This window comes from Prosopis cineraria, unplaced genomic scaffold (genome assembly GCF_029017545.1).
Source record: "Prosopis cineraria cultivar Desert tree isolate PC_DT_omini unplaced genomic scaffold, ASM2901754v1 PC9, whole genome shotgun sequence".
Classification (NCBI taxonomy): domain Eukaryota; kingdom Viridiplantae; phylum Streptophyta; class Magnoliopsida; order Fabales; family Fabaceae; genus Prosopis; species Prosopis cineraria.
Window position 1 is genome coordinate 145,645 of NW_026555340.1, and position 16,592 is coordinate 162,236.

At 34.4% G+C, this 16,592-nt stretch overlaps 1 protein-coding gene across 1 annotated transcript; it reads left to right on the forward strand.

Annotated features, from left to right (window-relative positions):
• The first annotated feature begins 1,103 nt into the window (after positions 1-1,103).
• Positions 1,104-16,306, forward strand: LOC129320355 (cysteine-rich receptor-like protein kinase 10). Its single transcript, XM_054965776.1, has 6 exons — positions 1,104-1,211; positions 1,377-1,539; positions 13,524-13,643; positions 14,901-15,138; positions 15,272-15,422; positions 15,668-16,306. Exons 1-6 carry the CDS (start codon positions 1,104-1,106, stop codon positions 16,010-16,012), a joined length of 1,125 nt encoding a protein of 374 aa, XP_054821751.1. The 3' UTR covers positions 16,013-16,306.
• The last annotated feature ends 286 nt before the right edge of the window (positions 16,307-16,592 follow it).

Genomic DNA, 16,592 nt, shown 5'->3' on the forward strand with positions numbered 1-16,592 from the left:
AAAAAAGAAGGGAAGGTAATCAAAATAAAATCTACAAAATGTCATATCAAGACATCAAAATAATTAAAACAATTACTTGCACTAGTGTTTGGGTCTTGTTCAGACATTTACGTCCCAATAACATAACTTAGGGCACAAAATACAAGACAACAACAATGGTATGCAGTGGTGCAAGTAATCAAAATAATGTTTCTAATTGGCATTATCAAGCTAATTACACATAATTCAAAAAGTGAACCGAGGCACTACAGTAGGAATAAATATCTTATGCCTCGAAGGTTTTTCCCTTGTTTGGTCCTGAACGAAGGCCTGTAAAATGTTAAATAAGAGGTGAGTACATCTGATCAATAATCAAGGTAGTCTATAACATGCTCATGCAAGTCAAATAATAATAATAGACATGCAAAGTGGACAGTTATAATATAAATCATTATCATTCAATACAAATTAGTGCAATAGATGATCATCATAAACTACTAAACCTCCATCACTACCGACTAAATCCATGAACTACAAATATATAGGAGCTAAACCCATGCGATTGGGCTAGTCCAAACTCATCAATTATGAGAGGTAACTGGGCTAAGGTCCCATACTCAATCTTAGACTATGAATTCTCCCATTTCGAACACCAAGATGTTGCAAAGACTCTATTACTAACATCACTAGTTGGGGTTTAAGGGTGAGCCACGTTACTACCTTTCGCTAGGTGAAGTTTAAAGATATAATAAAAAACCTAACACCATGGCCTAACATTGTTGGTAATCCACATGGACACAATCACTACCCCATTAGGTGAATTCTCGCCATCAATAAGATCATGCCAATATCTCATGCCATTTCACATTGCATATTTCAACATCATCACACTTACCATCAATTACCAAGATTCAAATTAAAAATCATCATTTCAATATTTAACAATCAAATTAATAAACAAGTCCCACTTACACATTTTCAAATGAAAACAATATAATTTCATATATCTATAACTACATAAAACATAATTCCAACTTCATAAACATCTACAATTACTCAACAAAAATAACATGAAATAGATTTCTCTTGGTTACCTCAAACCTGAGAAGCACGGACACGGCAAAATGGCCGGCGTGTCCATGTCGGATATGTATCCGACACGGACACGCGTTCAGTACGCAGGAACGGGCGCGTCCCTTTTCCCAGTTTCTGGCAGACGCAGGCGGACGCGGGTCGAGACGGGTTGACACGGGTCGGACGAAGGTCGGACGCAGGCAGCCGCGAAACTCTGCATTTTTCACTTCCTTTTACTTAGTCCCAGCTCCAGAAATCCGTTGCCCTATCTTTTCAGCTCCAATCAACTATTATTTTACTCAGACCGCTGTTTTCCGCAGTAGCTTCACGGTTCACTCTGTGTCGCTGCCCTCACCCGCTCATCGTCTGCTCTGCCTCAGTCTTCGTATTCGACCGTCTGCTCTAGCTCAACATCTTCGACCGTCTGCTTTGGCTCAACGTCTTCAACCGTCTGCTCTGCCTCACCATCGTTCTTCAGCTTCATTGGTAATTTATTCAGTTCATGTGGTCGGTCGATGGTCATTTTTCAGCTTCATTTTCAGTTCCTCTTGTGCTGCTAAGTGCTGATGGATATTTTATTATTATTATTATTATTGCATTGCATTATTGATTGAATTACTGATTTGAACGAGAGAACTGATCGCCTGATTGAATTACTGCTGAACCGAGAGAGCTGTCCAAACCTTGAATTACTGATTTAATTTTTTTTTTATTTAGATGGATTATTTTGTTGAGTTAAACATTGATTTATTTTAAATTTTTATTAGCTCTCTTCTTGTTAAAATTGCAGGATATTATTTAAAATTAAACCTGTAATGGCTTCTAATTCTAGACTCGGTAGTAGTTCAGGAAGTGTGAATTCTCAATTTCAATCTAGTAATGAAAGACAGAAGAGAGTACTCCTTTATGGGCTTATGTAACTTTGGTTCCTCAAGAAAATGAAGGGGATGGCGGAAATAGAAGTTGGAAGTGTAACTATTGTAATAACCAATATAATGGCTCTTATTCTAGAGTTAAATTTCATTTGTTGAGGATCTCTGGAAAGGGTATTGCTATATGCCCGAAAGTTGATGATAGTTGTTTAGGTGAAATGCGAAAAGCTCAAGAGGAGGCTGAGAATAGAACAAAACCAAGACATGTGCCATTGCCAACTCCAACTGAGAGCTTGTCTCCTTTATGTCAAAGGGGTTCTACCCCTATTCAAAGTGAACACAATCAGGGAAAAAGGAGGGCAATAAATACAATAGAAGAGCTTTCCAACAAGGAGCTAGAAATAATTTAACTGCTGAAATTGCTAGAATGTTCTATTCGGCTGGCTTGTCTTTTAATTTGGCACGTAACCCATATTTTATTAGTGCATTTCAATATGCTGCCAACAACATAATTCCTGGTTTTAAACTTCCTGGTTATAATGCACTAAGGTCTACTTTGTTGCAAAAAGAAAGGGCCAATGTTGAAAAGCAACTTGAATCAATCAAAGGACTTGGAATCATAAGGGAGTAAGTATAGTTACGGATGGTTGGACAGATGTACAAAGAAGGCCATTAATTAATTTTATGGCTGTCAGTGATGGAAGCCCCATGTTTTTGAAGGCAATTGATGTAACTAGTGAGTATAAAGATAGATTTTACATGGCTGACTTGATAAAGAAAGTGGTTGAAAAGTGGGGCCTCATAAAGTTATTCAAGTAATTACTGATAATGCACCTGTTTGTAAATCTGCTGGTAAGATGGTGGAAGATGAATATCCTCACATCTTTTGGACACCATGTGTGGTGCATACACTTAATCTTGCCTTGAAGAATATATGTGCAATAAAAATACAGAGGCAAATGAAATTGTTTATGGAGAATGTCGTTGGATCACTAAGGTGAGGGATGATGCAGTCTTTATCCGAACATTTATCATGAATCATTCTATGAGATTGGCCATGTTTAATGAATTCGTGCCATTAAAATTGCTTGCAATAGCCGAAACAAGATTTGCATCAATAATTGTGATGTTGAAGAGATTCAGACTTATCAAAACTTCTCTTCGTATACTGGTTATTAGTGAAGAATGGAATGCTTATAGAGATGATGATGTTGGAAAGGCTGCTACTGTGAAGCACATAATTCTTAATGATCTTTGGTGGGAGAAGGTTGATTATATTCTCTCTTTCACTAAGCCAATTTATGATATGTTGAGATTTGCTGACACAGATAGACCCACAATTCATTTGATTTATGAGATGTGGGATTCAATGATAGAGCAAATCAAGGAATCAATTTATAAGCATGAAAGAAAATCACTTTCTGAGCTCTTCATTTTATGAAGTTGTTTATAACATCATCATTGATCGATGGACAAAGAGTGTTACTCCACTACATTGTCTTGCCCACTCACTGAATCCTAGGTGTGTTATTTTTATTTTTTATCATGAAATTCTTTTCTTTATCATTTTTGCATCACAACTCCAATTAATGTTATTATATTATTGTAGGTATTATACAACACAATGGCTTGAAGGTGGACTAAATAGAGTCTCTCCACATAGAGATGCTGAAATATCAACTGAGAGGAAAAAGTGCATTAGAAGGATGTTTCCAGATGAAGAAGAGAGGAAATTGGTTATGAATGAATTTTCAAAATTTTCTGGATGTTCAGATGAGTTCTCTTTTGTTGAATCCATACAAGATAGATATATATTAGAGCCTAAGGTTTGGTGGAGCAATCATGGTGCTGATGCTCCTAAACTTTAAAGGATTGCATTGAAACTTCTCAATCAACCATGCTCATCATCTTATTGTGAAAGAAATTGGAGCACTTACTCTTTTGTTCATTCACTAAAGAGAAACAGGATGCTTCCAAAAAGAGCAAAGAACTTAGTTTTTGTTCATTCAAATCTTCGTCTTCTTTCAAGAAAGAGTGAGAAGTATTCCACTGGAGAAAGTAGATTGTAGGATATTAGTGGAGACTGTTGGGAAATAGATGATGTTGAAAATCTTGAAGTTGCAAGTTTATCTCTAGATGAGCCAATTTTGGAGAGAGAACTTATAGAAGAAAGTGGTGATGTCAATGAAGATGAAGAAGTTTAGAATTACTTTAAGTTGATAATTATCTTTTGCCACTTGATAGTGTTTAAGTACTTGACTATTTATTATATTATATTTTGTGATGACATTAGACATCTTGAAATTGTATTTTTAGACATCCAAATATTTAATATTTAATTATTTATATAGCCGTACCCGTATCCTAAAATTTTGAAAAATAGCTGTGTCCGCGTATCGTATCGTATCGTACCTGACACTCGTACCCGTATCGGTGCTTCTTAGCCTCAAACCTTTGAGGACTCAAAGGTTACCCCCAATAACTCACATGCTTCTAAGCTAAACTCAAGCTCTCTAGTGCTTCACAAAATTAATCTACACATAACATTAACTAGCATCACTAATAATCATTAAAATTAGCACTTCCAACTTTGACTATCACACCTTAATAGCCAATTTTCTTAATTACGAGTATAATCTCACACTTAATGAGTTCATTGACTTTTATTTATTAATTTCATTTAACTCCCAATAGCTTAATGAATAGCTAATATAACACCTAAAATTCCAAAATCATCTTTTAGAGACCTAGGTTTTGTCTAAATCACATAAATTCAAATTTAATGGCCAAACCACCAATAGCTATTGTTCAAAAAGCAAAAACTAACTTCCAACAACTTAATTTAGCCCCATTAATTCAGCCATAAACATCCCATAACTCAAAAATCAACCAAAAGACCAAATTGAAGAGGAACTTAGAAACCCTAATATCAAAATGGAGTTAGAAGGAAAAATGAAGGCTAGGAAACTTACCTCTAATGATTACAAGCTCAAAAATCCCCAAAATTGCCAAAATCTCATGCCTTAGCAGAGCTCCACACTGCTTCTTTGATCCTCTCTCTCTCTCTCTCTCTCTCTCTCTCTCTAATTACAAGCTTGAAAATGCCCCAAAACTACCTAAATTAGTGATTAGGCTATAACAAATGATTGAATAGTTCAACTAACATAATACCCCTAAGTTGGCAATAAAGTATTCAAATTACACACGTAAATAGTAGAGACATTACAATAAGAGCTAAGGGTCTCTAGCTTTCGGTGCTTCCCCTTTGCCCTTACTCAGTGTCTCTCCTAAAAATATTAAACAATGAAGAGTGAGATATAAAATCTCAGTAACCAATAAACATAAATTTAAGCACATGTAAGAGAAGAAAATATGAGCAAGTAAAGTGGGAATTTTCATAACCAATGACATTCATGAACTCAAGCATGCATGTAAATGGTATGTGGCATGCATGATCATGGTCCAATCTTATTACTCTCCTTATATTCTCTAATTAAATTAATAGGCTACTAAACATATAGGACTAACCTGTAAGATTGAATTATCCCAACTCTCCAATTGTAAGGGGTTACTTGGCATCTCCCACACTCACTCTCAAATCATGGATTCCCTCTTTTCTAGCAAACTCAGGGGTACCATAGTTGCTTGACCCACACCTTCCCCTTGTAGGAAACCAATGGTAAGCATTTTTAATTAAATTCGTCGACCACCATGCGCAAATCTTGGTGGAGGCCTCAACACATGGATTTTGTAATGTCTTCTAACTACCACATATACTTAACCATAATAATAACAAACTACCATGGTAATTTGTGAAGTGAAAGCAAGTTTGTAAAGCTCATATCAGTCCACTCACTTTCCTCTTTCAACCTATACAATTTAAACACCGTGGTCAATTTTGACACATGTTCCCCAACACCAGTGTACAACGGAGTCCCAGAAGTGCTAACATTATATGGGAGGATATGGCTAAAAAGATACGGGAGGTTGCAAAAGTAGTTTTGGGAGAATCAAAAGGTTCTGGTCCGAGAGATAAGGAGTCTTGGTGGTGGAATAATAGTGTACAGGATAAAATCAAGTATAAGAAGAACTGTTTTAAAGCCATACATTTGTGTAACAATGAGGAAAATTGGGAGAGGTACCGTATGGCTAAGAAGGAAACTAAAAGAGCTGTGGGTGAAGCTCGTTCTAAAGCTTTTGAAGAATTTTATAAGAACCTTGAGACGAAGGAAGGAGAGCAAAATATTTATAAGATTGCCAAGAGTAAGGAAAGAAAATCAAGAGATCTAGAACAGGTAAGGTGTATTAAGGATGAAGAGGGAAGATTTTAGTTACAGATGATGAAATTAAAAATAGATGGGAGACTTATTTTTCTAAACTTTTCAATGATGGAGAGGATTCATCTAGTAACTTGGAGGATTTAGTAACTGGTGAAGGAGAACAAAATTTGTCATTCTATCGAAAAATACGTGATAAGGAAGTAAAGGAAGCTCTTAAGAAAATGGCAAATGGTAGAGCCAACGAACCTGATTGTATATCTATCGAAGCGTGGAAATGTTTAGGTGAAGAAGGGGTGAGATGGTTAACTAAGTTATTTAATGTGATTTTACGGTCCAAGAAAATGCCTGATGAGTGGAGGAGAAGTACATTAATTCCTATTTATAAAAATAAAGGAGATATTCAGAATTGTACTAACTATAGAGGGATTAAACTCATGAGCCACACAATGAAATTGTGGGAGAAAGTAATTGAGCACAGGTTGAGATTGGAGACAAGTATTTCTGAGAATCAATTTGGTTTTATGCCAGGTAGATCAACTACAGAGGCGATTTATCTACTAAGGGGATTAATGGAAAAGTATCGTTGTAAAGATAAAGATCTACACATGGTTTTTATTGATTTGGAAAAAGCTTATGACCGTATACCAAGAGAAGTGCTTTGGAAAGCGTTGGAAAAAAAGGGAGTACGGATTGCTTATATTAAAGCCATACAAGATATGTATGAGGGGGTAAAAACTAGTATAAGAACGCCTAGTGGTCAAACAAAGGATTTTCCTATAAAGATTGGACTACATCAGGGATCATCTCTGAGTCCTTATTTGTTTAACTTGATTTTAAATGTTTTGACGGAACATATTCAAGAGGAAATCCCGAAATGTATGCTCTTCGCGGATGATATAGTTCTTATAGCAGAGACAAGAGAAGAGGTTAATTGCAAACTTGAGTTATGGAGGAGGACATTGGAGTTAAAAGGTTTTCGTCTGAGTAGAAGTAAGACAGGAATATTTATATTGTAAATTTGGTAAAGGACTATTCGAAAATAATTTGGAAGTGAAATTGGGAGATCAAATTATACCTCAAGTGGAAAAGTTTAGATATTTGGGAGCCATTATTCAAAATGATGGCGAAATCAGTGGAGATATTTCACATAGAATTCAAGCTGGGTGGTTTAATTGGAGAAAAGCTAAAGGAGTTATTTGTAACCGTAAGGTGCCTAATAAACTCAAAGGAAAGTTTTATCATACTGCTATCAGACAGGCAATGTTATATAGTAAATGCTGGGCTCTAACGGGACAGCAAGAGCATAAAGTTGGAGTAGCAGAGATGAGAATGTTACGATGGATGTGCGGATATACACGTAAAGATAAAATTCGAAATGAGCACATACGCGAAAAAGTGAGGGTGGCACCTATTGAGGAAAAAATGGTAGAAAATCGGTTGAGATGGTTTGGGCATGTACAAAGAAGACCAAGGGAGGCACCAGTGAGAAGAGTGGAACATATAACTTTGAGTCCGATTAAGAGAGGTAGAGGAAGGCCTAAGAGAACACTCTTGGAAGTTGTTGAACGTGATTTTTAATTAATAATATTTCTAAAAGCTTAATAAATGATAGAGCACAATGGCGTCTTGCAATCCATGTAGCCAACCCCACCTAGTGGGATAAAGGCTTGTTGTTGTTGTTGTTGTTGTATTGAGTTTTGCTTCAACTACATTGGCCATTTGTTCAAGATGATCTCCCTCATCTATACTTGTATTAAAGTCATCTAGACATATAGCTATGACTATTTTTGGTCATATTCCTTGCCACTCCATGCTTATATCAATACTTATAATTTTGATCAATTCCATTAACCACTAAATGATCTTCCAAACTCGCCTCACAAGTTCACATCTTTGATAAGGGCACACAATACTCTCAGTGCCTTCCTCATATTCAACACAACCTTTAGTGGCTCACCTACCTCCAAATATTCATTCAATCATCGATATGCAAACATTCATTCCTTATCCATAATCCCAATCTACCACAAATTATTGAGGGAAATGTGATAAGTGGCTCAATCATTGCAAGTGCAAGATAAAAAAAAATGAATTAACCGCTAACTCAATGCATTACTCATGAGCTAATTGTAAAAATATCTAATAAGAATTTTCTTTTAGAAGTACTAACCAGTTTTTAGTACTCTTAAATGAAAATTTGGCAGCATAATGATTTGAAATTGAGACTTTCCTGGCCACTTAGCACTCTCTAACAATAACAAACTCTCAAACAAAAAGTTAAAAATATCACTCTCAAACTACAACAACAATAGTCTAGCAATAGATTAGATTGAACAATCTAATTAACTAACAACAGTCTAACATAAGATCGAATTGAAGAATCTAATTAACTTCCAATAACAACAATAATCATATATAATATGGATAGCATCACAGCTCAAGGAAAATTTTTTAAAACATTTGATTGAAGCTAATTGAAACTGGAAAATTAAAAAAAAATTAAGGGCAAACGAATAATCTAGGCAAATTTAAAAAGAAAAAAAAATACCTAGGTAGTAATGGAATCAATTGGAGGCGCACTTTAACCTTCTTTCTTTCTTTAAATAAGCGGGAAGAATTTTTCAAGCTAAAATCCAACAACAGAACAGCTTAAAAATGGCACTTTCCTGGGCATTTTGCCCTCATCTCAATAGCAGCAAGAACAATAACATCATCAACAACAAAAAGATTCACAGTAATAACCCATAACAATTATTTCAAAACTATATATAGCCAAAAGTCTCAAAAAGTAAGATTTTTAATTAGCTAATAGTAACTTAAATCAAATCTAATGGTCATGAAATTTGGCAAACTTGTACATTTCAATATGTAAATTCTAACCAACAAAAACCCCGAATAAAATAAGCTCTAGAATTTGAATTATAAAAATATCCATGAAATTCACATAAAATTCATTAAAAAAAATAAACTAACCCTAACATACAATTTCAATCCTAAATTCTTGTCCAAATCATAATTTTTTAAGTTACCCATAATGTCCATTAAAGATTCCCAGCCAAAAAATTAGCTATATTGTTAAAAAACTGAAGAGAATAAGGGTTTTGGTCAAATACCTTCAGCAACATTGAACCTAGAAAAGAAGGGGCATTTCGGTCACACCACGAGCTTGGGGCTTGATTTTCGGAAGCTAGGGTTTCAAATTTCAAGCATTCACAAAGAAATTAGAAAAAAAGGGCAAACAGAAAGTTGGGATAAAGTGAATGATGAAACAAAGACTCATAGATGGCAACGACATCTTCTCTGTCAACAGCATCACAATGATGGGGCTTGAGAAAGGTGGTTTAGACGACGTAAACATGTTCTGGGCAAGAAATCGATGGTAAGGTTGAGAGAACTCTGAGTATAAGCTTGAAGAAGACAAACACAAAATGAATGAAAGGAGGGTTTTGGGATTTAATTTTAAAGCATATATAGGACAATGCTTTGTTTTAACCATCCTATATAACAACACATACAGGATGGTTCTTTCATGGAACTGTCTGGTATATGTTTATATTTTTTTAAAAAATTATTAGATTTTCAAATTCCTAAAACACATACAAAACAGTTGCATGAGGAAACATCCTATATGTTGAATATAGGCCAGTTCCTTATGTAACCATCCCATTTCTCTTCTCAAATTATCGTACCTTTACCTTCATCTCCTCATATAGGATGGTTGTGCATATAATTATCCCATATGAGGATTCCTATATTATTACTTTTTTTAGTAGTAATGCTCAATACATAGCATATACCATTTCTCAATTGATCATTTTTAACACACAGCATATCTCATTTTTCAACCAAATGTATGATCATTATCAAAAAAATCACCTTCAATCTCATCATATTCAAAATCATTATTTTCAATAACTAATGATCACTTCCATCGTCCCTTCTTACTCATTTTGTGTTTTCCAAAATACAAATCGTATTCAACATTACATAAAATTTTCTCATTCTCATACAACTCTTTTCAATAATTATTAGCACCTTCAATCATTTTTTCCATTATTTCAAATGGCCACACTTGCATTTTTAAATCTCTAACACATAAAACATATTGATTTAATTATGAAAAAAATGTTTACAATATCCCATGATCAAACAAGCAATAATACAAGAATTAAATTCCCCTAGCTACCCCAAACATTTGGGATCACAAAGGTTATCAAATGGTGTGTAATGTAATTAATCTACAATTTACAACAATAACCATCAATATTACCTCCATTAACACATTTTCAACTCTCTAATTTCATAATAAATCAACCCAAATAGACAATCTCTTTTAATTTCTTACAACCAATAGGTGTATTAACTCCTATTAACTTTAATATCACTATTTATGACTCCCAACTTACCAAATTCATCATTTAAGTGCTTATGGTTTGTCCAAAACCCAAAGTCATAATTTTATAGAAACTTCAAAACTAGGAGTAGGAAGCTTATACAACTCCCATCAGTCCCATTAAGGCAAATGGGTTTGGACTCGAAGCCCTAAGGTCTAAAAATCATCATCTCCTCTACAAACCCCAGCTAAAAAATGAAGTAAAGAGGAGAGGAATGATAGGAAAGCTAACCTAAGTGATTTGGAGCTCCAAATCCTCACAAGTCCCACCTAGACAAAGCCCTAGCAAAGCCAAAATGAAGCTCCCTTGTTCTTCTTCCTTTTCTTCTATTTTTTAAACACCCGATTAGTCTCATTTATTTTTGATTTGAGCCATCCATCATGGTGCATAGTACAAAGAAGGCTAGTCCAAATTGAGTCCTCTAATTGGACCCAAACAGCCTACTATAACTCTGGGCCTAATCTGAAGGCTGTAAACCAAATCTAGTAAGTCCATTAGCCATTTCTAACTATCCTCAAATCAATTTATGTTAAAAATTATTTATTTACCCTTAATTAACTCATTTGATCCTGAATTTAAAAATTCAAGATGTTACATACTTCACAATCTCCCATTCATCCATGAACATGTAATAGATAATTCGTGTTCATATGACATATTCTAATGCAAAGCTCATGTTCAACAAACTATAACATATCAACATGCTTGAGACATTGCAAATCCATTTAATCATTTGCAAATTAAGGTATAGTTCAAAAACCCACTTCATCAAATTTCTAGAATAACTTCACACATTGTCATATAATAATCATACATAAATCATAATCACAAATAACAAACATACACAATAATTCAACTTTTGATTACCTCAACCCTTAGTTTACCAAACCAAAAGTACACTTGAAAAGAAAAGCCAATGGAGCCTCCAAACAAACAAGCAAGCTCCAAGAGTAATTAATTTACAATTAGTACCATCAAATACCATTAATAGTTAATAATCATTAATTAGCTCAAATCAAAGTTTAAACCCAAGACTCCAGTTATGGTATAACCATAACCATTTCTAGGTTTTATTAGCTCGGTTAACCTCTCTTTAGACTAAATAACATTGTTACATTACCCCCATTATCGCTAGCTTGGCCACTAAGCTCTAGGGTTAACATCAAACCCATTGTTAACTTTACTAAACACCCTTATTAGCCTAACCCAATAGTTAGAAACATGATCGAGCATCCCATAACTCCATTGAAGTTAGATGAAAGGGTGGGACTTAGTTCTAGCTTCAAACTTAAATACCCAACACCCAAAATCTCACAGAAAACGCATAGAAAAGGGAGGAAATGAGAAATAGAAGCTTACCCAATGATTGAGAAGCCCAAAATAGCCTTTAAATGTTGCTAAAGATAACCCGTAGTAGAGCTCTCCTTGATTCCTCTCATTCCCCCTTTCAAACCCTCTGTTTTTCTATCTAAAATGTGACTCTTCTAGAATTTAAATTTCACCATTCTGCCACAGTGGATGACATAGACATGAAAAACTTAACTCTGCCCCATTAATTTGGACCCAAGTGGCCCAATAGTGCCTAAAGTCCAATTCTAAACCTCATATAGTGGTCATCCATCCACTATATTAACCCTAAAATAGACCTTAGTTTATCATTTTACTCCTAATTAGTTTAATTATCCTTATTGAAAATTTTTAGGATGTTACAGGATTGATATCCACGGATGAAGCTAGATATTTTTTTTTGGGCCAATGGATGAAGCTAGAGATGCAATTAGAATCCATGAAAAAATATATGCTACATAAATTTGCCTAATTTGTACCAAAACTAAATAAAAAAGAATTCCGTCAATGACAGTTCATACTCGAGGAACATAGAAGTCAAAACCATAGCAAAATTCGAAGTGGGAAATGGAACCAAAGAATTTTCAAGGGCAAATGGTAAAATTAAAAAAGTGAATGGAATAGCATCTCCGAACAAGGTAGGGACCGGCTTCTTAGATTCTACACTGCTTAGTAAAAACAAGTCTTTATTTCAGTTTAAGAGAGGTGTGGAGGAAGCTAGAAAGTTTCAACCTAGGAACAGAAATTAAAATAGAAATCCAAAATCAACGCTGAAATCCAACCCAAAAATAAACCTAGAAAGACGTCGAAGGAGGTGAAGAAAGAATATTCAACCCAGAAATCATAATTGGAGTTAATGCCAAGTTACCTTCTCTTTTGAATCCAAGCTTATGAACCCAGAGATTCAAAACCCAAGCGCCGATTTTGGGTTCCTCAAGAGCTCCACTTCAATCATCTTCGATCTGCTTTGATTTTGGGTTCCTCAAGAGATCCGCTTCGATCTACTTCAATTTGCCTCTTTTGAATCTATCGGGATGCAACAGGAGAGAACACAGCGGGCTCGCAATGGAGATGGAGATCTAACGAAGACAGCAACGTAGGCATAGGGAGAGACCTCGATGCCCTTGGGCTCATTCTCCATCTTACGGACTTTGGTAGGACAATATGGACTCCGGCGACGTTTGGAAGTGAAATGGCGATTTGAGCGAATCGGTTCTTTCCCTGGAGCGAAGTGACTTGGAACTGAAGAATGTGAGGAAGACAAGTTTTTTTTTTTTTTTTCAAATTGAGTCAGTAAGCCACATGGCATGGCAGATAGCATAAAAAGTCAAGTAATCCGATCCACATCAACATTTAACGGTCTCTTAGTTAACAACAGAAACAAGAATGATCTGGTTTTAAAAGTCTCGGAGGAAGAATGGACCAAAGCTAAGCTTAGGATACTAGATGCCCAAGAATATAGTTTAGGCCAAAAATGGGTTTTAACTCTTTATTTTATTTTATTTTATTGTTGTGTATATATGTATCAATGAGAATAGGTTAATTAATCAACTTCTGATCCTGTTTGCCTTTTGTAGGAAATAGCAACATATCAAGAACTGTCACAATCGTTGTTGTGCCACTTGGTGTTTTTATCGCACTTCTTATTTTGATATGCATCTATTTTGCTGTTCGGAAATCAAAGAGAACAGTTGAAAGTAAGTCGAAATAATGTTTTCATGCATGGCAAATTATTCACATGTCCATTGAAAATTGTTAATTTTATGTGAAAAAAGAACATTGTTTATTTGAATATCATAATAAGAAATAAAAATTAAGGCTGCATTACTTTACAAACACACACCTACTACACGAAACTGTAATTTTCACAATTCATAAATACTATATATAAAAGGCAATAATGGAATATAATTCTATTTGAATTAAATATTTAAACTGTATGTTATTTGGCAATGATTTAAACAAGACATTTTAAAACTTTAATTACTTCTTTATACATAAATCTTTAATTTAGTACTTTTTTGTTTCAAAAATTGCTATTTGGACCCAAATATGACACATAATGAATTGAAAGTGATAAGGGTATGTGATGAATGACAAAGAAAATCTCAATATGGTGAAGTGGGGGAAAAGAAAGTTAAACGCGTTAGATTTTTTTCAACAATTTAATTATTATATTTTATATTAAAATTTTTCTGGCAAAATAAAAGTAGAGAATGAATATTTATAGATATATTTCATCTAATTTGAAGAAGTAATCTTTTGTTTGAATTTTTTTTCTCAGTTGACCAACCTGAAGCAAATGATAATGAAATTAAACCAATCGAGTCATTGCAATTCAATTTTAACACCATCAGACTCTCTACAAATAACTTCTCTGTTGTCAATAAACTTATAGAGCACAATGGCGTCTTGCAATCCATGTAGCCGACCCCACCTAGTGGGATAAAGGCTTGTTGTTGTTGTTGTTGTTGTCAATAAACTTGGACAAGGAGGATTTGAATCAGTATACAAGGTACAATTATGATATTGTTGGGATAACTATGACAATACTGTCAAAACATTGTCAAATTAAATAACAATTACATTCCCAAGTTTAACAAATGCAGGGTAGGCTTCCCAATGGACAAGACATTGCTGTCAAAAGGTTGTCAATGAATTCTGTGTAAGGAGATGCAGAATTTAAGAATGAAGTGCTCTTAGTGGCTAAACTCCAACATCATAATTTAGTGAGATTACTTGGTTTTTCTTTAGAAACAAATGAAAGGCTTCTCGTTTATGAATTTCTTCCCAATAAAAGTCTTGATTACTTATTGTTTAGTAAGTTATTAGGGCTTTAGCTCAATTTGGATGGTACTTCTATTGCTTCATTTATATTTGATGAAAATCAAAATGCATATATTAGATGTAATTTTTAAAAGATAAATTTTTAAATGGGTAGGAAAATATTGCAGATTCAAATGAACGTGCTCAATTGAATTGGGTGATACGCTACAAGATTATAGGAGACATTGCTGGTGGTCTTCTTTATCTTCATGAAGATTCAAGATTACGTGTTATTCATCGAGATCTCAAACCAAGTAATATTCTTTTAGATGAAGAGTTGAATCCCAAAATATCAGATTTTGGCATGGCAAAGCTATTTGTTGTAGACCAAACTCAAAGTAATACAAGTAGAATAGTTGGAACTTAGTAAGTATCACAAACCTTATAATCAATGACAATTATAAGACATTGAGTAAATTAATGTCTATTTAACTTTGTTCATCTTGACAATGTCAAAATTAATGTCTAATTAAGCCTATATATTTTTCTTGACATTTAGTGGATATATGGTACCAAAATATGTAATGCATGGACAATACTCTGTCAAATCAAATGTTTTCAGTTTTGGCATATTGGTTTTAGAGCTTATAAGTGGCAGAAAGAACAACAGCATCTTCGATGAAGAGAATTCACATGATGTTTTAAGCTTTGTAAGTCCTTTTCTCATGCACACGCATGCTTGCACTTGTCATCTTGTAAGATGACTAGCTAACACTCACTCACACACATTTGTCATCTTTCAACACACACACACACACACACACACACACTTGTCATCTTTCAAAAGTATGTAATGTAAGATTATGCTCTTATATATGATGACTAGCTAACATGTATTTGAATATAAGTAAGTTGGGACTAACATCATTCTACATTATTGAGGAACAACTTGCAGGCATGGAAAAATTGGAGGGAAGGGACAGTCATGAATATAGTAGATCCTGTATTAAACAATGGTTCGAGAAATGAAGTAATGAGATGCATCCACATTGGATTATTATGTGTTCAAGAAAATGTGGCTGACAGGCCAAACATTGCTTCAGTTGTACTTATATTGAATAGCTTCTCTTTGTCTCTCCCTTTACCTTTAAGACCTCCACTTTTAACGAATAGTACAGGTTCAAGTGAGGTACATTTTAATGAGTACAGCTTAGAGGCAACAAGATCAAGTGAACCAAGAAGTAACACTATTCGAGGTTCAATAAATGAGGCCTCAATTACTGAACTATATCCATGTTAGATTATTGTCTTGAAGTTTTGGTAAGTAAATAAAATTATTAGATATTGACAATTTCCCAGGCATGAAAGTTTGGCCGCTTGTATATATGAATACTTATGCTAATGCAAAATATTATGGATTGTTAAGCCTTTTTACCGTTAAAAAAAACAAGAAGTTGAGTTTCTCTTTGCATTTTACTAGTTTTTGTTTGACTACATATGAAGAAAGATTTCCTACCCATGTATCAAAGATGGCTCCCCTTGTAGTTATAAAGGGGGAGATTCTGGAAAGGAACATTGGAGCCTTTGGCTAGCACCATCTCCTATTGCCTAGCATCTCAGTTAGATGAATTAGGAAGAGAATATGGTGGTTGATCACTTGTATGTTGTAAACTATATATGTTGATATCTTCTTATCTATCCTAGTATGGCTTTGATTTACTGCTAATGTGGCTTGCTTGGTAAACTAAATATAACCCTATTGATAAAGAAATAAACTATTTATCTTGCCTTGTTGATGCTATTTGCGAAAACATACCAAACTAGGTTATCAACCGGCCATGGATACTTTGTAACCAGTGCACTGCTACAGTAAAAGTAAT

Excerpts from the sequence above, each read along its gene's own strand:
- LOC129320355 (XM_054965776.1), top strand. The coding sequence starts at position 1,104 with ATGGCCGGCGTGTCCATGTCGGATATGTATCCGACACGGACACGCGTT. Across the intron at positions 13,644-14,900 it reads ATCAAAGAGAACAGTTGAAA|ATTCAAATGAACGTGCTCAA; the intron begins GTAAGTCGAAAT and ends AAAATATTGCAG. Across the intron at positions 15,423-15,667 it reads CACATGATGTTTTAAGCTTT|GCATGGAAAAATTGGAGGGA; the intron begins GTAAGTCCTTTT and ends AACAACTTGCAG.